Raw genomic sequence first — 22,420 nt, 5'->3', positions numbered from 1 at the left:
ACCAGCAGAGACAGCATTCAACGGTCCTGTCTACAACATGTGTCTGAAACACGAGAGCTGATGGTGACACTTAGATTAACCCATTATCACGAGTGAAATGTGATACATTTACATCGGTCCAATATCCAGAGTTATGTACCCAGCATTCAGCACTCTCCAATATACGCCTATTATTACTCACTTTATATGATTTCAGGTGGACTATTGCAACTATAAAAATAAATGCTGCTACAGAAATGCCAGATCTTTCTTTCATCAGGGTTGTTATTAGATTTCAATGATTGGATCTATCCTGATGAGGTTCATTTAGAAAATTATTTTCACATGCGGAGGCGCTAATGATATGGAAACACATATTAAGAGAACACAGTCAAAAGTGAAAACATTTTACATTTGTTATTTTCCAATAGCATACACCTCCATGTTTATCATCTTTGCACCTGAACTGAGATTGAGGCAATTTATTGTAAAACATATTTTTAGAAAAGGAATTTATTTATTTATTCACAAGAAAAACCGAAGGCTTTAAATTTGAACTCTTTAAATTCGTGAATATTCATAATGCTTTCCTCTTGATTAACACACAAACATACAACAATGCACAACAGTAGTTTCTGTGCAGCGCTACGTTTGATTGTCCTTCTTATTTTCTTGCACACTGCTCCTAAATCAGAATATTTCACTGCAAAACATAAAATAAAAAGCGCTTTGAAATACATCTAATGATCACAAAAGGAAAAACCATCATAACAGAGTGCCTCTTTATAGCAAACACACACAGTGACAAGGCAATCAACCCACAGCTAACTCATGTTGAGAAACTAGTGCAGTTAAACTTAAGACCCCAAGAGCCAATAACCCAAAATATCTATATTAAATATCAAAGAACACACCAGCTCCTCACTCTGAGCTTTTACAGACACTAAAACATCCATGATTAAATTGATATCAACTACATTTCTCAATTTAAAATGTGAAGGAACTGTATGAAAGCTTAACCTGATTCTTACAATTGGATCAGAAGCTGGTGTTAAAATCACATTTACAACTTGGTTTCTCACTACTGAATTAGATTTTCTAAATATTCAGTGAATACAAAGGCCTTACTTACTTAAGGTAGTCAAATCACGCTTTAGGAGTGTAGAAAATACAAGACAAATTCACCAGTCCTGGATTTCTTGTGTATGACTTGTTGTTGCAGCACCTCAGAGGTTCATTACGTAATAAGATTTATAATATTTTCACATCTTAACATGATGGGCTTGTTGAATTTGAGTAAAAAGTGACTGACTCTTTGATGCTCAACAGCAGTTGGTGGCCAGCACCAAATATAGCAATAATCTTTTCTTGAAAGCACATCTAGTCTTTTTTTTCCTGTAAGCAGGTTACCCACTTGTAAGCATAGTACGATGGTAAAGATTTCCATACATCAACAATCATCTGAAGTCAGTTAGCTTAAGCATTCAATTTACCCTTTAAAAAAACACATTCATATATTTTGGGCTTCAATTCTGAATTATACAGCTAAGCATTCATTTACATTTCTCTCATTCCTGTTCAAGTATACATCATGTCAGGAGACTGAAGGCTAAATTGATTATACATATTATCATGGCAGAAGGGACATATGCTCCACAGGTTGGGACAGTGTGTGTAACTTGTGTGAAGTGAACACAGGTTGTGGGTCCTCCTGCAGTCAGTGTCTCGTGGTACAGTAAGCTAAAGTCTCGGTTAGGTGACCCCATAATGTTTTGTCTGATAATGAAGTGCTCATTGATCGTTCGTGACCTCCTCCCGAGTGCTGAGAGCAGATGTGTTTAAGGTCACTTGAGTGCTCACTGTTGGGAGTGAGAGTATTCTTCTGTTTGACTTAAGGTGAGACGTTTGGCTCTATGACACGGTTACTTGGAGGTAGCAGCCGGCACGTTGATGGAGAGCGGCCGGCGGGGAGCGTTTGAGACCTGCCGCTGCTGCGACAAGAAAGACTGTCCGGGGCTCAACACGGAGGAGGTGCAGCCGCCGAGACGGGTCTCCATCGCCAGCTTCTGAAAGCCCAGACTCTGAATGACAACAAAAAACACATTTAAGTGTCAATGATGTCATAAAAGGGCAGGAGAAACACCAGGTAATCTGAATTTGTTTCACCTTGTTGTACCACGCAGTGACAATCAGCTTCTCCTCGTACTCTCTCAGTTTGGCCTGCTCACACAGACGCTACAGAGGCAAAACAATACAACATGAATTAGGTTTGGATCCCATGTCCTTTTTAAACATATTGTATATTCACAGACAAGGAAAACATATTTACTTCCAGGTTGAGAATCTGTTTGTCCCGATCGGCCAACTGGTTCCTCAGAGCCTGGATCTCAGCGGTGGCTGGATTAAGCTTTGGATCCAGTGCTCTTATAACCTACAAAAACAACGTTTTGAAGCCACATTCATTTATTTGACTCAAGGAATAAGACGTTAAAACAAAATACACAAATAATAGAGAAATTACATTAACTTATCACTCACATTGCGAGCTTTCTCCAGGTACATCTTGTACCTCTCTTCCATGGCCCTCATGTCATCGTCCTTCTTCTTCAGAGCAGCCATCAGCTCATCCAGCTTCAGGGCTTTGAGGCAAGAAAGACATTATAAAGTTTCCCTTCAGTCACATTGTGCTGTTGTGCATATTTCTGGGGGGACTAGCACTCTACTCATGAGAAGAGAGAGACTCTGACTACGGACAGAATAGCTTATATCTTCCACTCTAGAGGTTGCGGTAGTGGTAACATGTTGGAATTATCAGAGAAAATATTTTTGACTTACAATTCTGAGTGTTGTCAGGCTGCAGGTCCTCCAGCAGCTCTTTCTTCTTCATGATTTCGTCCTGAGCCTCGTTCAGTTGGACCCTGAGGAAACAAACGCAGTATCTTTACCTCCCTCTACTGGAGAACATGTATATTCATTTGATTTCTCAACTTTTCTTTAAGAGTTGACACTTTTCATATTTCAAACTTACATGTGGGCATCAAGTTTCCGTTTCAGGTTTGACTGAAAAAAAGAATGAAAAGAGAATGGATTAAAAAGCTTTTTCATTAAATCAATTCATTGCAAAATAAACCCATTAGCAAAAATGACCTCTAAATGATGTAAACATTTTGAGGGAAAACATAAACTAAATATGATTTCTTTACATGATGCCATCCCAGCACAAAGTCTAATAAGATGAACTCAGTGGGACTCTCCCTCTCTCTCAGCGTGGCTCACTCACATCATCAGGTTTGGCTGCCTGACTCTGCAGAGCCCTCTGGAGGTCCTCCACCTGCTGCTGCAGCTCACTCATCCGCTCTCCACTCAATCTGCAGATAACCGTGAAGAGGAAGGAAATATAAAAACAAGAATACGTTTATAAAAACCCAAAACGAAAAACAGCCAAAAGTCAATGACTATAAAAGGTAAATAAAAGCTTGCTGCTGATTTACTGTATGAAGACTTGTAAAAAATGCTTAACCTGTTCTCAGTGTCCAGTTCACTGCGTGTCTTATGAGCCTCCTCCAGCTGGGCCTGCAGTGTAACGATCTTCTCCCCCTCAAGTTCCTCCTGCTGCACTCTCAGCATCTTGTTCTCGTGCTGCAGCCTGATGAACTTCTCTCTGAACAACAATACACACAAGGTCAATCATCATCACACAGCACACTGAGGAAGGGATGAAGAGTTCTGCATGGTTGAAAACGCATCATTTACCTGTACTCTATGGGTATTAATTCAGCTGCCAGGTTTTCATGGCTGGGGCTGGAAGAGGGAAGAATCCCTGCATAGAGAAAGTATGTGTGCTTTAGAATGAAAAAGGGGCAAAGCAGTTTAATAATGAGAATTACTGTCAGATTTAACATCGCAGTGAGATACCTGCTTGTGAGAGCTGGACCTGCTGAGCCTGAGTGCATCGCAGCTCCTCGTTGGTCTCCTTCAGAGAGTCCCTCTCTATGCTGGTCCTCTAACGGACGGGAATACAAGTTCAAACCAAAGTGTTCGTAACAGCAAAAGAAAATAAAGTCCTCTTGATAATTGTTCCGGACACATTTCCAAAGCTGCCTCACCTCTTTTTCTTTCATCACAGTTTCGTGCTTTTCTTCTAATTTCTTCATCTCGTAGGCCAGGTTGTCTGCTCGCCGCGACTCTTCAGACAACTTCCTGTGTAGCTCTTGGACCTGACAAACAGCAAGTGAAAACATATGTAAAGAAATTCAAATCCCGCCAGGAACACCACCACTCGTGCGCCCTTGAGTAAGGCACTCAGCCCTTAGTTAGGGAGAATGTCCCTGTAATTGGTAATTGTAAGTCGCTTTGGATAAATCTGAGGCCATGGTTCTCAGCAGGAAACCGATGGACTGTCCACTCCAAGTAGGGAATGAGTCCTTACCCCAAGTGAAGGAGTTCAAGTATCTCGGGGTATTGTTCTCGAGTGAGGGAACAATGGAGCGTGAGATGGGTCGGAGAATCAGAGCAGCGGGAGCGGTACTGCAGTCGCTTTACCGCACCGTTGTGACGAAAAGGGAGCTGAGCCAGAAGGTAAAGCTCTCTGTCTACCGCGCCATTTTCGTTCCTACCCTCACCTATGGTCCTGAAGGATGGGTCATGACCGAAAGAACGAGATCGCGGGTACAAGCGGCCGAGATGGGTTTTCTCCGCAGGGTGGCTGGTGTCTCCCTTAGGGATAAGGTGAGAAGTTCGGTCATCCGGGAGGGACTCGGAGTTGAACCGCTCCTCCTTCGCGTCGTAAGGAGCCAGTTGAGGTGGTTCGGGCACCTAGTTAGGATGCCACCTGGGCGCCTCACTAGGGAGGTGTTCCAGGCACGTCCAGCTGGGAAGAGACCAAGGGGTAGACCTAGAACCAGATGGAGGGATTATATCTCTTCGCTGGCCTGGGAGCGCCTTGGGATCCCCCAGTCAGAGCTGGTTGATGTGGCCAGGGAAAAGAAAGTTTGGGGATCTCTGCTGGAACTGCTACCTCCGCGACCAGACCACGGATAAGCGGGAGAAGATGGATGGATGGATGGCTTTGGATAAAAACCGTCAGCTAAATTAAATGTCAAAATAAAACAATATGCAGCAAGGGCAGCGGAAAGCAGCCACGCTTTTCTCAACCCAGTTATCTTACTATCACAACCTAAGATTTGAACCATCTATAATTGCTGTCATCTCCCTCCTGATCTCTAATAAACATAATAAGATAAAACAGTTTTGTTTTCAGGTTGATTATTATGTATCAAGATAACAAAATAATTAACTTGGGAAGTCCAGTTAGCTACAAACATTTTTAAAGCACTGTGGCTCTTGGCTCCCGCACTTTCCTAAGAAATGGCAATATATATAAATAACTACAATCTGTCTCCCTGCTGTTCATTTTAAATCCTGTGTGCTGTATGAGATGTATATGAAGTTAGGTGGATTGAGGGTGGAGTTAGTTAGTTCCCAGCCATGCTTTGCCTCACCTGTCTCTTGTACGTCTCCAGCTGTGCACGGGCAGCGTTGGCCTTGCGCAGCTCTTCCTCCAAGCTGACCGTGTTTTGCATGTAGGTCATGTTATTCTCCTCCAGCAGCTTCATCTGCCTCTTCAGATCTCCAAGATTCTCCAGCTTACGTTTGTATGTGTCCACCGAGGCCTCCAGCGTCACCAGCCGATCTGAGCAGTTCCTACAACATATGAATACAAAATAAATGCATTCAATTTAAAAAAGCTACCAATGAATAGCTGATTACAACTGCTTCAGAAAGAATCATTTTTGAGTATTACATTGATGTTGCTTTTCTGGTTTCATTTGCTTGTGCTCATACAAGAGGTCCACAACATTTAAAGCAATTTATCAGCTGATTTTTGTTCAAGCCAAACAAAACACGAGCTAATTTCACTGATTAGCACTCACTCAACCAGGCGAGAAAGGCTAATCAGTGAAATCCTGAGTGACCTTCTTTCCAGCGCACTAGCACAGGACTGATCTGTGTCCCGCTCCTTGAGGAAAAATCTGTTTATTACATTGTTTAAAAAAGACTTGATTGAAATCCCCCCAAAGAAACAAACCTCAGAACGTCCAGTTCATCCTTCAGTGCTCGAGACTCTTCTGCCAGGCTGGTGAGGTCGTCATTGCGGTGCTGAACCTCGATCAGCTGCTTCTCCAACTCTTCACAGTGGATCCTGTAGTCATCCTTAGCCGCCTCCAGCCTGAACAGATGCAAATTCATATAAATGTTCAGACTTTACAAACCCTAACGAGGTTCCTGCAGCACACTTTGGAAGAAGGTGACCCACCTGAAGGTCTCCTCCTGCAGCGTCTCTAGCAGTTGCTGCAGCTGGTTGTGTTTCCTTCCTGAGGGGGTGCTGGGGTCATCGAATGTGTCCAGCTGATTGGCTCGGTCTGTTAGGACATCGTTCTCAGCCAATAAGCTGTTCCGTTCCTCTTGAAGAACAGCCACCTGTCCAGGTACAACACTGTTTAGAGCCACTCTCACAAAAGTTATACAATTTTGAAGTGAATTAAGTATACAAACAAAACATAAATGTAGGTCAAGTCAGCAGAAAGAATATGTTACGGTTTCTTTGGTCAATTATTTCATGCAAAGCTGTAAAGTTACATCCGAGCATCAAAAGACAAACCCCCTCCATTACAGACAACTCTCGTCCTCTCCCAGGTGTAAGCAAACAGTTAACCATGCTGGAAGCAGAGCACAGACAAAGTGCCCTTTAAGCAAACATGTTAATACACGGTTAGTTAGCTTGACTTCTCACCCATCATTTCCCTGACGTGTACCGTTTTAGCACCAGATTATTAGTCCATGTTAACGTGTTGTTGTTTAAACATCCTGCAGACAACATGTCTGCAAACTGGATAAAGACCACCTTCTGGGTCAGAGCCTACATTAGACGATACTTGTTTAACTATATTTTGGCAAAACTGATCAAATTAATAGTATAATAAAAATATCATACGGTTGTCTAATTATATATGAATACATTGTATGCAGCATAACATAATAAGATGATCATATAAGGCACTACATTTAACGAAATCTATCACCATTTTTTTCTCGTGTTCAGCTTCTCCATATTAAATGAGAGTAAATGATAACAGAATATTGTGATTATCATTGCCACAAGATTGAATCTAAAAGTTTTAAAATAAATAATATTAAATAATCACACATTCCTATTTTTTATCATCATTGTCTAATCCTACAGTATGAACTACTTTAAGTCCCACATAAAACAACCTTCATAAAATGTCACACTGCTTTTATGAAAAGATGACAAAGTGGTTATTCCATCAGACAGATGTTCTTTGGTAAATTACAGAAAGAAACCAAGAAGACAGACACGGTGTGAGTCGTCATCCTGATGAGCCGTTTGTTAGCGGAGTTAGAGTAAACATTTGAGCAGCTGGTTTTTAGACGATTTTAGTTTTTGCTGAATGGTCGGCCATGTTGGACTTACCTTGCTGCAGCGAGAGAGGAGCAACACTGGTGACAAAACAAATCAATCTGTCGAGAGTCCAGTAAACAGTTGATCAGTGCCTGTGCTACATGGAGTCTGCACAGTGGTGAGGGGGGGGCTCTAGCAGTGGCTCGCTGCCACAGAGGGGCCAGCAGAGCCCAGACTCTGAGCCCACAGTCCTTCTGCCACAGCAGCTCCAAACAATGGACCAAGCATTACAGCCCATTACACAACGCCTGTTTATACAGTACCGCTGGCTTGCATGCATGCAGACATGAAGCTCTGAAAATCAGTTAAGCCATAGACAAGTACTGAGACCAGGAAATAATTGTGAAATATGTTTTCCTTTAGAAACACTAAAGGTGTTTGCAGGGTTTTATCCTACAGGAAATAAAATACCAGGGTCGTAAGTTACGGTAGTCAAAATATAGAAATGTTTTGTTTGCTAGTGATCAATGACTTTATTTTTTACAGAAGGCTTGCACCAGCAGCCTCTGAATGCTAATAAAGTATCACATTAGTACCAGCTTAAAGGTGGGGTAGGTAAGTTTGAGAAACCGGCTCGAGATACACTTTTTGTTATATTCCATGGAATGCTCTTAACATCCCGATAGCAATGAATATCTTAAATGCTTTTGCTTTGACAAAAAATCCATAAAATAATGTCATCAGTGGAAGCCATGGCGCTGTTAAAAGTACAACCAATCATCTGAGCCGGCCCGGCTAAAATAACTGGATGGCCTACCTGCCTGTCAGCCTTCCATCTGTGCACAAACTTATCTCGTGCCCTCATTGGTCATGTGAGCGTCCCTGTGTGTTGGAGGAGGGGCTCTGTAAGGAAGTAGCAGATTTGTTCCGGCTGTGTATTTTTAATACTCGAGCTGGTTTCTCCAAAATTACATACCCCACCTTTAATAGAATGATTTTAAGAACACCAAATGACTTACTTAAAAGATTTGTGTTCGTTTATAAAATGTGAGATAGTCAGAATTCACTTCCATGAGGCTGTTTGCAGCAGACAGATCTCAGGTAATGAACTTGGAATTGTATATTCATCACAACTATAGTAAAGCTTCATGCAAAGTTTATGTTACGCTCACTCTAATCTTGATTACCATAAATGGCCAGGTTTACGCATAATCTTCTTTGTGAATTTAGTGTTGGGCGAAATATGACCAATGTATTTTAGTCATGTAAGGTACATTTCCCATAATGTTTCTCCTCCTAGAAAAGTAAATGTCTAATTTAAAAGAACATTTAATAATCCCTTGTTTCCTTAAAGAGAGGGTTAAAAGAGTTGTATTCACCTGCATGTCCAGGTCCTGACAGCGCTGGGCTAATGCTTCCTTGTCCGCTAAAAGTTCAGTGAGTTCCTCTAGGGCTTTTTTCAGCTGGAAACATGAAGGAAAGCAGAATTTAGACAACAGCCAATTTAGTAAGACAACATCAAATTACTTCCCTGGGAAAATGTACACATTACTTGCAAATTAAAGGGATATATGGATATAATCAATACACTAATGTTAGAATGCAATGTTAACATGAACTTGAGGGATTCTTATTCTTATTAAGTACAGTATTTACATATTCACTTAGTTAAAATAAATGACACAGAATAAAGTACAGACTGTGTAAAGGCTAAAAAAAGACCTCCCAGTTGAGAACCTGTGTGGAAATAAAAATACAAACCTGATGATCCAAGTCCCCGGACAGTTCGGCTCCAAACGGGGCTGTGATCTCTCTGCTCATGAGCTGGAGAGAAAGAAGGTCACTGCGTTTGTGGATCACAGATTCATTTGAATAGCTTCAAAGCCTACATATATTGTACCCAAATACAAACATAATCAATGCCCTCCTTCAACAAATACTGCTGCTGAAGTTAATTAAAAAACAAATCAAATAAATGATTTAAAAAAAAAAGACATTTTACATCTTTAAAATCTCTAATCTGATTGTGGGAGAAACTTGGTATAAAAAGAATAGTTTTGATTTTTTTTTTTAAGTAGGGTTGTATGAGGTCCTTCGTCAGTGTAACCAAAGTCATTCAATAGGACAAACAACTAATTGATCGAGGCAGTGGTACACGAGCAACTCTGTGTTCTCATTAAAGTAAAATTAATGATTTTGTTGTTGTTGAGTCTGCTGGCTTTGAAATGTAAATGAATTGCATTTATAAAGTGGTTTATCTTCTCTTTGCTTACACCAAAAGCACTTTAACAATGTACACACACATTTAAGGTAAAGCAGTGAGAATATTCTAAGATTTTTTTTAGGTTGCTAAAATAAGTTTTGACCATTGCTTTCCTCCTGTTATGGGTTTCCTTTAACTGGGGGGATGACTATCTCCATCTTCTTTAGGTATTTCTCTGACTATGTGAAAGTACCTCACACACCCCTATTGAAACATTAGAAGCAGCCCTTTAAGACAGACTGACCTCCTGGATGGCTGTCATCACAACGTGCTGCACAGACTCCTCCAGGGTCATGATGATCTGAATGTATTCTGTCCACAGAATGAGAGAATCAAATACTACACACACACATCGACTACATTGTTTTTTAATTTTCAGCACTTGTGCCCCACTTGCAAATGTAACACTGACGACATTGATTTCCCATATAGGCTGCCTGAAGGGCTCTGCCTTTGTCAGAGGCTTGGCAGGGCAATAATTCAACAGTGTTCCTCTGACAGGCCCTGATCTAACAGATTTTGATGGAACTATTCCCTTCCTTTGTTCTCTGTTCACCAAATGTTTGCTGTAAATATGTCTGTGTCTAATTTTAACAGAGAAGCAGCCACACACCTTGTTTACGCTCACATCTGACAGAACAGCCCAATACGAGCTGCAGCAGCCTCCCCAGCTCTATGGGGTCTGAGTGCTCTGCCACCAGGGCCACGTCTGGCACCAGGAACTCTACGATCTCCTGGCCTAAGACCTGACGGCACAGAGTCAGAAAACAGTGAGCAAAACTGCATTGATTCTATCAGCTTAAACCTGCAAACAGCTGTGTGAGTAGTTATGCTACAATTGGGAGAATGAATGGATAACATAAATCAGTTGTGTGTTGAAAAAGCGGAGTGGATAAAGAAATGGCTGAGCTTCAGTACTCCATTGTGGATGTTCTGAGTGCCAGGCTTAAACAACTTGAAGCTTGCTTTGATCTCAATTGCACAACAGGCTCATGGGGTTTAGCGCTACGGAAACACTGTGTAGTACAAATCCCACAAGAAGTGAATGAACACACAAGAGTCTGATTCTCCCAATCATCTAATGTGCAAACACAAAGGGATATTGTGCATGTTGCTAGTGTGTTCATTTTGTTAACTCAATATGTTCTTCAACTATGTTTTTAACCTTTGTAATTTATACAAAAAATATATAATCTCTTTTTTATTTAGTTGACAAATAAAGGAGAAGGAATATTCTAGAATATTTTATCCCCCTAAGAAATAAGGTCCAAAGCTACTTATTCAACTTAGTGATATTTTAACCAGAGTAGATTTACTGAAAGTATGATGACCAAAACTTGACTTGACTGAAAAACTAAACTACTAAAAACAATAAAATATCAGACTTTCATTTGGCAAATAACTAAGGAAAATGCTAAATAAAAAAAATAGCTGATGAAATTAAAACTTTAATATTGAAATATTGTGTACATGAACACAACCTACCTCATTATAATAATCAACGATCATCTGAAGAATCTTCTTCAGGTTGTTCATCTGAGAACGCACACAATATCATAAACTTAGTTTAATCACACTCACAACATAGATTCACTTCAAACAGAAGTGATGTTCATGCCATCCCAAAACCATGATTTTTGATATATGTGCAAGGAAATATGCATTTTTGAAAGCAGATGTTTTGATTTGTCGCAGCAGTTTCCTTATCTGGCATGCCAAAATGTCTAAGGGGAGTGATACAGTCACAGCCAAACAGATGGGAGAGAGAATGGCATGCATTTAATTTCCAAACTACATTACATATAGCTGACCAATTTGGACAAACATACATGAAAACATTTCCCCAGAGCAGTCAGAGAGCAGGGTCAGAGTGCTAAGCCGGGAGCAGCACCAGCGCAGGAAGGCAGTGTCAAGGACAGTTAAGCAGGGTTGAAGCAAACAGAGGATTTAGCACACGGGGTTTAAACAAAACATGAAGAGAAAAGTGAGAGAGAGCAGAGGATGGGGAAGACACCACTCCTTTACCTTCAGTCTCCAGTTGTCCTCAACATCTGGTTTGATACGAAGGAGCCATCCGTCAGTGAACCATGATGGGTCTCTGCAGCACACAGGAGGGGAACAGTTCACAGGTCAGCCGTTCAAGGTCAAATGATTCTGGATGATACTCAATATCTGCTTTCTATCTACTTTCTTTCACTTAAGCAAACTACTTCCTGCATTTCCAAAATATTCATACAGGAGGGTTGTTTCATTCAGCTGTGTGTTACACATGTAGCTGGAGAGTAACAGACAGTAATGTGTACCGTAGCTTTGGCTACAATAGAACTTTATGTTTAACAGAGGCGGTGAACTTAAAAACAATCTGTTGTTGATTTTCATTGTCTCACAATAAAATCTGATGTTGGCTGTTTATGATTTACATAGATTAAAAATGTTTTGCACCATTAACTGTGTGTGTTTGCATGCGGTGACTTACATTTGATGCAGTGCTTGTGATATGGCCACTCCTGTGGTCAGCTCCCCCACTGCTGTGCAGGGTGCAGGAGTGTTGAAGGTCTGCAGCTGAGAAGCATAAAACACAGCATCACAGGAAGGACGGGCAAATAATCCATGGAGAGAACAGCGAATGAAACATTGTTAGGGAGGCAGTGACATGCTGCTGCCCACTGCATTATTTCCAAGCCATCACTGGAGCGTGTCTTCACAAAACTGCAGATGTGTAGAGATAGTGTACTACTTACATTCAAACCCTGAAGAGGAGAGAATGAATAAAGGAGAGAGGAGATAGTGCCACTCAGGTTAGGACAAAGGCTTCCCCTCTTAAGTGAAGATGTAAATAATTAAGGTAGCAGACATGGTGTGAGGCAGGGGTGTCAAACTCAAGGCCCGGGGGCCAAATCCAGCCCGCGACCTAATCTTATGTGGCCCGCAAGAGCTTGCAAAGAATATAATATACAATACAATTGGTGTAATTGTTAATATTTACTTTCAATTATTTGCCCTAGACTTCTGCTTTCAGACGTAGTTATTTAGGAAGATATTACCAGAACTGATAATAATCCAATGCAGGGCCAACAATGTAATATAATACATTATTTAATATATATATTATATTTACATATGTATATATATATAATTAAAATTACAACCGGCCCTTTGAGTGCAACCATAATGCTGATGTAGGCCGGGATGTGTATGACATAAATTACATTTTTATTGGACATAAAATGTGCTTTTCCACATGACACCCAGTAGACTAACTTAACACTTAAAGGTCCCTCTAATGTCCTTAAATCAGAAGAATCAGAATCAGAAACAGGTTTATTGCCAGGTAGGTTCGCACATACTAGGAATTTGACTTGATGTCATGGTGCATACATAAAATATAAAAAACAAGAAATCTAATATAAAAACACAAAATCTTTTACACCGTAATAAAATAAAAATACAGTTAAATAGCAATACAAATTAAATAAAGCAGTAATTTACATGGAAATAGAATGCTATGAATGAATTTTTGAATATAAACTATGACATTTGAAATAAGAATATGTGCATCTAGGAGTATAGACAACACATTGTGTGCATTCATGTAATGCAAATAGTCTATGATGTGGCAGAGGATCTGCCAAAAAGATCTGTGTTAAACTGCCATAAACTTTATTTTTTCTTTCACTGGGTGAAATCTTTTAACCAGCTTCAGTCTTGGTCATCACCACCACATATTTGTTCATTTTAAGAATGCTAACCCTTTAAAATGTGTTCACATAATGCAAATACAAACATTTAATTATTTATTGTATACTTATTAGCAACAACATCGTTTTTGAAGCATGTATTGGGTGCAGGAAACAAGTATGAAAAAACATATATGTGATGACATGTCTCAGTCTTGTGTGAAAAAGTAGAAACCCCAAGTTGTATTCCATATCTCTAGATATAGAGTCCGATACAATATAATGCATTATTTGATGTTGTAATGTCAGTGAGATGGGAGAAAAAATAGTTTTGAAGGCTTTAATGGAGGCATTTTGAGTGTCTTTGTTTTGGAAACACAAATGTTAAGGTTTAACCAAAGTAGACATAAAAACAACTCACATCCTTGCCAAAAGTCATGCCTCTTAAGGAAAGACAAAAACTTTTAGAATTAAAAAGACTAATATTTCCTTGTGAGGAACAGTATAGGGTTTAATCTGAACTCCTACTTAAATTGTAAGACTTGTCCACTGTTGGTCAACAAGGTAACTGAAGTGGATTAGACATAGCCACGGGATTTAGATGTCAGATACTGCTGGCATGAGATCTACAGTAACACGACAACCAACACACTGTGGGTTCATCATCATGAAGAGGGACAGGTGCAGCACGCTAGCTACACAAACGAAGGACACTTAACTACTGCTAGTATTAGCTTCATGTAATCATTTACACAAGGTCAACAAAACAGCAACATTGAACAAATATCTCCCATTCAATTGGATTAACTCTAAATACGGCGAAGATCGACTAAACTAAAAGGACAGTGTTGTCTTTGTCCCTTTAACTTTAGATTTATTAGCCTGCAGTACCAGCTCTTGTCGTTACTATACCGGTGGGCTGACACTGTTGCCACGGAGACTTTAATTAAATAACGGCTGAAGCTGATTTCAGTAATAACGATTTTGCTTAGCGACAATAAACGACTATCTGCTCGTTTGTAATTTGTCTCTTTTTCTCTCGGTTTGTAAAGAGTGTTTTCGCTGACACCCCAACCACCTATAAACAGGTGAATCGCTCCTATGGTTTCCTTGTATCAGCTGGCACATTCACATAACGCTATTAGCTGAACATGTCATTTTATACAACTCACCCATATTGCGAGGCTCTCGGTCAGTGCCATTTTATACTCGTCCGATTGTTCCATTTTAGCTTAAAAGCTAAAGTATTTTCCTCCACCTGTCAGCAAAGCTCTTCCGCTCCTTTCCTCTGCATTTGACCTCACCTGCTGCCAAGAGGTAGCGCTCTTACGCTATACACGTAAACTTGACAGCCACTATGGAAGTGCTGTCCGTAAAATAACGTAAGACGTACGCGAATGGCACTGCTTAGTTCTTCGGCGTTTACTTGTGTGCAGGCTCCTACTTGAGATCAAGGGAGGGAAATACAAGACGTAACCAATCAGCGTTGAGATTTGGGGAGATTGACAGCAGTTAAACCTCGCTATAGCCAATCAGTGAGTTGGATCTGTGCTTAAACACGCCTCCATTTTCTGACCAAAATCAAATCATTTTTGATCCGTGTAATTATGAAATGGCTAACCCTCATAATTGATGGATTATAGATGTGTAGAGAGTTTGAGGGATCAAACACACGGTAATATAATTCAGTTAAATGTTATTTATTTTTCTATTAATATCTAGGTATTAGTTTTTATTTTTCTTGTGCTTTGAGCACAACTATTGCCAATCCTCAAACTGCCACTGTACCTCTACTAAACGCTATATGTATATTTATACATCAGCTACAATCAAATTTAAATTAAATCATTAAATGAATACATTATATATAGCGTATCTATACATGTTTATTATTTGTATAACTTTATTTATATTTGATCTGTGTATATTTCAGCCTTATAGTTCACAGTAGTTAGAATTATTATAGGTTTAAAATACAGATTCTTCTTTCACTTTGTCATTTACCTTTTTTATTAATATATTTAATGAGCAGTCAGTACTACTACATGAACAAACACAATTATGTTGTCCCTGGTACCAGTGCAAAATATAAGAAAGAATGAGTTATCATGATAAAAACAACAAGATACCAAAACAGGTACAAAACAAGATGCAAGCCACGGTTTGAAGGACTACATGACCTCACCCATATTGCCAACATAAATAATAATCCTGCACAGACAGTTTTGCAGGTATAGCATGGAGGTGGATATTGAATACAAATGGAATGTTAATCCCTTTCAACCCTAATTTTATTGTCCACATTAACTTGAAATAGAAAGTGTTTTTCTTTAATCAACCTCCTTTCAGACAGCCACTTAAAGCTTGGCAGCATGCCAACTGTTCTCTGAATATTAATTAATTCTCCATTAATATAATAAACCTGCTCACTCTAACCATTTATATATCTCATGAGCGTGTCTGTGATTATAATTTAAGGGCTACATTGTGTTATACATAATAACTCACTCATGTCCTGTCTCCTGCTCTCTGAGCCACACAATGAACGTTTCTAACAAAGCTTGAGGAAGATGAGACTCATAGACTTATCACACACTTTTAAGACATTTTTACATTAGGTGATGTAACACTTTGGGATAAAGTCGTTGATATGTCACACTCCTAAAATCAGTGTGACCTTAGACTGGACTTTACCCTTCCGGCCTGCAGGAGCGTCCTCTGCCCAGATTTTACCGTCAGTATGTGAACTTGTTTGTTTTATCTCCTGGGCTCTGCTACTACCAGACCCTGACTCTCACAGACTGATGGCTGCTATTTTTAGATGACCTGAACCATATTGACACTTCCCCCCTCCCTGGAGTGAGGTGAAGAGCCTTTGTAAATATTTTGTCTGGATATTTCTGCAATGGCTGTCATGCTGAATTATGTGAAGGTTATCACATTTTCACTCCCCGTCAGATATCTTTTTCAAGTCAAAGCTAATTTATTAAAGTCCTTTTAATTACTGCTTTATTGCTCAGTCATTTTGATTCACCTTTACTTTACTGGTATTAAAATAATGTGAATAGTTCAGCTTCTGAAATCAGAAATGTACCTTTATACCACAGTGGGTTTAAGAACGTTCCGCTTTTTGTTGCTGGGTTGATTATCAACTGCTGAGTGTCTCTACAACCCTCAGTGGAGTACGGTGTAAATGTCGGGGACATTTACATGCATTTCACAACCAAACGTTTATGGTAAGAGAGGAATTATGTGAAGCGGGTTGTTGTCAGAGTAAACTTTGGGTCAATGATTACCAAAGTCAGATCTAACCTACTTCAACAAAGCCTGGCTTTGATCTAGTGGTAAGTCATGTGACCCCAAATAGTTTGCTTCTGACCAGACTGGAGGTGGGAGCTTTTCTTTTTGAATATCTAAGGATTTTAATACTTTAAAACTAAAGGTTAAAGACAGGCTATTCTAACATTTCACAAGTGTTCTTCTGGGAATAGAACAACTGCACAAACCACTGCTGTATTCATCTGACTGCATTACTGCTCCTATAAAGCAGGAAGACTCAGACAGCCGCTCATTGGAGGGTGTAGTTAATCATTAACAGGCAGCTTTATTTCCTGCAGTGATGCTGCCAGTCAGCACTTCACTTCCTTCCAGGAGACAGTGACTAACTGTCAGCTGCTATGTCCGGCTCAACCACGCACCCCTACCACAGCTCTCAATCCAGGTGAGTCCCATCTACAATTGTGATTGTGATTGATATCGCAGAACACAAGTGGAGATGTAATTCACAAGATGTACTTCAATGATAATTCAGATTTTAGTTTTAGGCAAATTTTAAGTTCCGTTCATCTGATGTGTAATTTACTAGACTAAAAACAGCATGTGCATCATTCAAGAGCTTTTAAATAATTGTTTAAGGGCTCCACAAAATATAAAACTAAACATGTTTTAGCCCTGATAAAACTACAATAAAAAAACATGTTTGATTATGTAAAAGGTCTTCTTGCTTTACAAAAATAATGACAGTATTGATTCTGTTTATCTGACTCCATTTCATAAAACAATTACCGTAATCACTGTTCATTGATCGATGATAAAAGCCAGATTGTGATGCCGAAGATCTTTATGATGCCTGGTGAAATTAAAGATAGAATTGTTGCTTAGCTTAATTTGACAATTTACATTATGACTTACAATGCTCATTTTGACTTTCCATCTTAAACAACAATGCTATTGCAACATAGTATCTTATCTGAAAACTGCTGCAGTCAGAGCATAAGCGTGATCTGTCCTCCAAACATAGAAAAGAGCTGCGTGTAGTCATACTTCACAGATACATCTCAAATCATTACTTTTGAGTCCTCTCACTAGCAGATATGCCATATTGTGTCACGTTGCAGTCTGGACCGTCTCTCCTCTGAAGGTCCGGCGGGTAACGGCCACCTCCGGTCATCCAGATCTCTGCTGAGCACACCAGAGCAGCCAGCGTTACAGTTAATGAGCCACCATAAGGTGAGAACTTCACTCACATACACACTGTGGGCACACACACATGAAGCTGATGATATGCAAGTTCTTCAATCTTGAACTGTTGGGACATTCAGTTTTTGTATTAATGTTTTTAACAAATATTGACCACGGCCCGGGAAAAGCACACAGGCAATAAACAATATATTATTGTAGGCCCTCCTGTTTGATTATTATTATTGCTTTATTTATTAGGGTCATATATGGAGAGAAATGCTGCCAACAAATGATTATTATCCAACGGTTTATAGCCCATGATTTGTCCTTCACTATCATTCTCTAAACATGTATTTTGTAGCTATAATAATTTTCTTTATGTTATCTATAAGAATACTTAATTTGGCCATAAACTCTTTTAGCTTTCTCAACTCTTTTGTTGCTTCAAGTTTTCTACTTCCTTGTTTTTTTTAATTGTTCCTACTTCTATTTTCCTGTTTTCACCTGTCGTGTCTTAACATAATTCTGTCTTCTTTTCATCTCTTTAGGAATCTACACAGTCATGTCCATCCATTAGCAGAGACTCACATTGTCCAGTGTGTTTGCAGACGGCCAGTTTCCCAGTCCAGACAAACTGCGGCCATTTGTTCTGCGGTACGAGATTCAATGCACACTCAAACACACACATTGACACACAGGTATTAGAGCAGCCAAGTTTATTCATTTGTGTATTTGTTCACTCTCACATTTGCTTACCTGTTACACCATGCGTTGTATCTCTGTTGATTCATTGGCTGATCAGTGTGGCATCAGTGAGTCTCAGATCTTGAGGCCTGTCTGTTTGAATTACAATAATAAAGTGTTGCCACGCTTTTCCAATGCTGCCTCTCACCTGACAGCTTTACTCAAATCACTCTTAAAGGGGTAAGGTTATAAGATGGAGTGTGGCATGTCATCCCAAACAAACACGTTCACTTAGTTGTTAACATAATTATGTGCATCAGTGAACATCAAATGCAGATCTCTAAATTCAAAATGTTGATTTTGTTGCATCAAAGTATATAGTATTGAGAAGGGAGCACTTATAAGTACATTCTTACCAAATACAGGCGATTCTGGGCAGTCTTATGTACAGTTTATATACATTGTATGAACAAGGGTACAATACATGTGTTATAGTTTAAAATTGCAACTCAAACACATAAATTTAAAAAAAGCATTCGATTTCTAAGATAAAGCAATCTTTACTGAGAGATGGCTGTCAGTCTTAACAACCTTTGATAGATTATAAAGATGTTTTTATTCCAGCACCTTTACCATAACATACTGTGGACACCTAACACAGGTGTGACCTACTTACCTGTGTCTCAGCCCAGCCTTTTATACATAATCTTTTTTAACCCTTTGATCGCCCAATCACTTCGCCTGTTATCATTTAGTGACACAATGTAACTTCATTTCATGAGTGTCATGCCTGCATCCGAGTATCATCACAGTTTCACCAGAATAATCCAACATAGAATAAATGTTTAATAAGGGAATGAGTATTTGTTTATGTGACTCTACAGCTCCCTGTCTGATCGCTTATTGGAGACATGGGTCCTGGTTGGATGCAATAAGCTGCCCGCTCTGCAGACAGAAGGTACATGATGCATAATCAGAATACAAGAGTGAAGATTGAATACAACGGACATTGACGTAAAAATAAAATGTTGTTTTGATTTCCCAGGTCAGCGTGCTTTGTAATCTATTTAACGAGAGTCGATCAGACAGTCAGTCAAAGGAAGTTCTTGGGGAAATCACAGACTACAACAAACGCTATTCTGGAGCCCCAAGAAGAGTCAGTATTTTAACTTGTTTCTAACATTTTCATAAAGCTTTTTCACAGCTTGTTTGCCTATTCTAAACCCTTTATGTGTGTCTGTACGGCGGTGCACTTTTTTCTCTTAGATGCTTTAATTTAACATTAGATTAGATAATGAGAAAGATTATATTTCTTCCAACCTTTCCTCTTATAATGGCTTGGTAATAGGAGTACCATTATGCAACCTCAGGGATTTATTGCCTAACAATGCCGGACAAAGGAGGCTAATAAACTGGCATTGCCACGCCTTCTTGCCCTACCTCGTATCAGCGTATTTGTTTCCCACATGGATATCATTTAGTTTTATATAAAAAAAACAACCAACAAAGCTATGTGGTTATATGCTAATAGAGGGTGTACAATTACACTGTTAAAGTGAGACACAATAGGTATGAACATCACTATTTACAGGAACTTATAAAAGAAAACCGAGTGACAATAGAAATATATCTATCACAATTAGACTCTCATTAGTTACTTTGTAACCCATTTCCGCTGCTAAAATGTTGATTTCCTTTGATAGAAGTGGTTAAGCAAAAATCTGAAGACATTTTCTAAATAGGTCAAACCTTTTGGCTGAAAAGTATATATTTCTTCTCATACTAAATTAGTTATTGGGTTCATGTGATTACTGTTTCTTCTATATATCTCCTGCCCCATTCCCCGCGGGCGGGGGGGAAATCGCAACATCTGCAAGAAACAGCATCTGAGGGCTTCTTAACATTTAAAAACCTATTAATGTGTCATACCCACTTACGGGAAGAAACTCAGCTATCAGGCAATATTAACCATTTTTAGCTAAACGAAACATAGGGGTAATAACAAAGGCTCTGAATTAGCCCTGAGCGAAAAAATGCTAACACACTTAGCACAGAACTCACGTTAAAATACCCTTTTTACTTATGGTATCTGCACAAACAAGATATCGATTAGCAAGATGAGATTGCACAGATTCGACAGGTATTGGTTTCATAAGTGACCGATCCGAACTCGCGACATGAGTAGCTAACAAAGACATCACACCACAAAGCATTACCTTTGTTGTTTTCTGATCAAAAGTTGTCTTCAAATGGCATTAAAACGTTAAAAACGCTGCTGAAGGTTAATACATAGGTTAATCCAATGTGTCTGTCACTTTGAAATTATTTCTGATAATCCATCTGCAATAAATACAAAAAATACTAGTTTTCAGATTTCAGAGCGGAAAATTGGTTTCGCTGCGCATAGCCCCCACTTCTCAATGCTAACGTGTGTGTATGTGGAAATTCCTCTTCGATTCTATTGGCTCTAACGGTTCAAACGAGATGTCAATCATCAAAATCGACCAATGGGTTCCAGAGACGCGGCAAATACACCCATTTCCACCCAAATGACCCCAGATGTGTTTTTTTTTTGCTAAACCTCTCTAAAAAGGTCAAATTTCACTTGTTTTGCATCAATATTGATACAGGGTACTTATATGTTATAGTTTGGATTCCTAAAGCTTTTAGTCTACTATCCCATCATTCAAGGGTGGTTTTCACTATAAGTAATGGTTTATTTTTGGACGGACACTATAATTTACATTTCTTGTTCAATCTGAATTTACTTTAAAATAAAAAAAATCTATATTGATTCTGACTTTTCTACATCCAACTCACAGGTTTATCGTTGCTTTGAGAAAAAAGATGATTAATTTACCCCTTTTAGAAGGGAAGTTATTGTCATTTGTTCTGGGAATGTCATTTTCGAGCCTGAGACCTGAAAAGCAGGCTAAAAAAACAAAAAACATGACTATCGACAACAGTTGGATTTTTCATGTAATCCAAAAGGTTTGTGGTTGTAACGTTAGATACTTGCTTTAAGTATGTCTGTACCAGATTACAATACTTTAAACCAATCAGAACAAATGTGGCATTCTTCCTTATACTGAATATAGTCTTACCTTAAAACTATGTACAACTTTATATCATTTTGCATGTTTATGTCTTACATGTTTTCCCATCTGCTCACTGACCCCTGCAGGTCACAGACTACCTGTGTGACGCGCCTCTTCTCCTGCAACTGCTGACCAGAAGCCTGGGCACCATGCGAGGACTGGTGTGGTTGTTTTTCTTCAGGGTGGCCCTGTGCTGTGTGGGGACCGTGGTGTCCATCTCCTCCTCCTCATCATCATCAGCCAATCCCCTGGGAACAGACCCCTCCCTGTGTGGACTGCTGGGGGCCCTCGATGACCTGGTGGTGGTCATCCTGCTGCTGATCTGCGTTATCAACATCAACCAGCATATGGCGCCAGAGAGAGGAGGACAGTCTGCTACAAGCTCACAAGCAGTGGGGAGTCCACTGTAGACAGACGCTGCTGGAGGTTCAGTGGGAGCCGTTTGACTTTCATTGGATTTCTTCCTTCTTTATCTATCTGACATATTGACAACAGCACGGCGCGCAGCAGTCGTGGACTCAGCTGATTGTAAAGTGTTTACAGAGCCTATTCAAGAGCAACATCTGTAATGATCGAGGCCTTGACCCGGGCTGAAATAATTAAATCAATATTAAATAGGCAAAATATTCTGTTTAAAATCACAGTTTTATCTTTTATTTTATTTAGCTTTAGTCATTGTCATTCATCTAAATGTGCAGCAATGTTGGTTCTTTGTTTAGGAATCAGGCTAAAGATTCACTGCAATGCCGTAAATATTACGATATGTAAATACATAATATTGTGGGTTTTTTGTGTAAATAAAGAATATTTATGTGTTTTTTTAAACAAACTCAAC

The 22,420-nt window shown here is 39.4% G+C and overlaps 2 protein-coding genes across 3 annotated transcripts; one reads left to right on the top strand and one right to left on the bottom strand.

Moving 5' to 3' along the window:
* Positions 1-476: 476 nt before the first annotated feature.
* On the bottom strand, positions 477-14,782 carry hook1 (hook microtubule-tethering protein 1). Its single transcript, XM_079692859.1, is given in 24 exon segments — positions 477-2,060; positions 2,146-2,214; positions 2,309-2,410; positions 2,518-2,618; positions 2,815-2,897; positions 3,008-3,039; positions 3,260-3,347; positions 3,500-3,640; positions 3,733-3,799; positions 3,895-3,982; positions 4,086-4,196; positions 5,481-5,682; positions 6,068-6,208; positions 6,296-6,459; positions 7,475-7,506; positions 7,509-7,521; positions 8,782-8,865; positions 9,164-9,226; positions 9,910-9,977; positions 10,279-10,411; positions 11,151-11,201; positions 11,691-11,763; positions 12,142-12,227; positions 14,515-14,782. Coding segments are annotated over 24 exon segments (2,205 nt in total). The 5' UTR covers positions 14,569-14,782; the 3' UTR covers positions 477-1,901.
* A 677-nt stretch (positions 14,783-15,459) lies between these two features.
* On the top strand, positions 15,460-22,419 carry LOC307046497 (E3 ubiquitin-protein ligase RNF170). Of its 2 annotated transcripts, XM_079692866.1 has the most exons (7): positions 15,460-16,206; positions 16,960-17,063; positions 17,740-17,851; positions 18,352-18,457; positions 19,372-19,445; positions 19,533-19,643; positions 21,672-22,419. In XM_079692866.1, exons 2-7 carry the CDS (start codon positions 17,020-17,022, stop codon positions 21,993-21,995), a joined length of 771 nt encoding a protein of 256 aa, XP_079548992.1. In that variant the 5' UTR covers positions 15,460-16,206; positions 16,960-17,019; the 3' UTR covers positions 21,996-22,419. The 2 variants fall into 2 exon arrangements, with proteins under 2 accessions (XP_079548992.1, XP_079548991.1); XM_079692865.1 differs by having other exon boundaries at positions 15,460-17,063.
* The last annotated feature ends 1 nt before the right edge of the window (position 22,420 follows it).

This window comes from Notothenia rossii, assembly GCF_949606895.1.
Source record: "Notothenia rossii genome assembly, chromosome: 1".
In the NCBI taxonomy this organism is placed as follows: Eukaryota; Metazoa; Chordata; class Actinopteri; order Perciformes; family Nototheniidae; genus Notothenia; species Notothenia rossii.
Note: the sequence above shows the minus strand (reverse complement) of the source record. Positions and strands in the feature narration are given on the sequence as shown.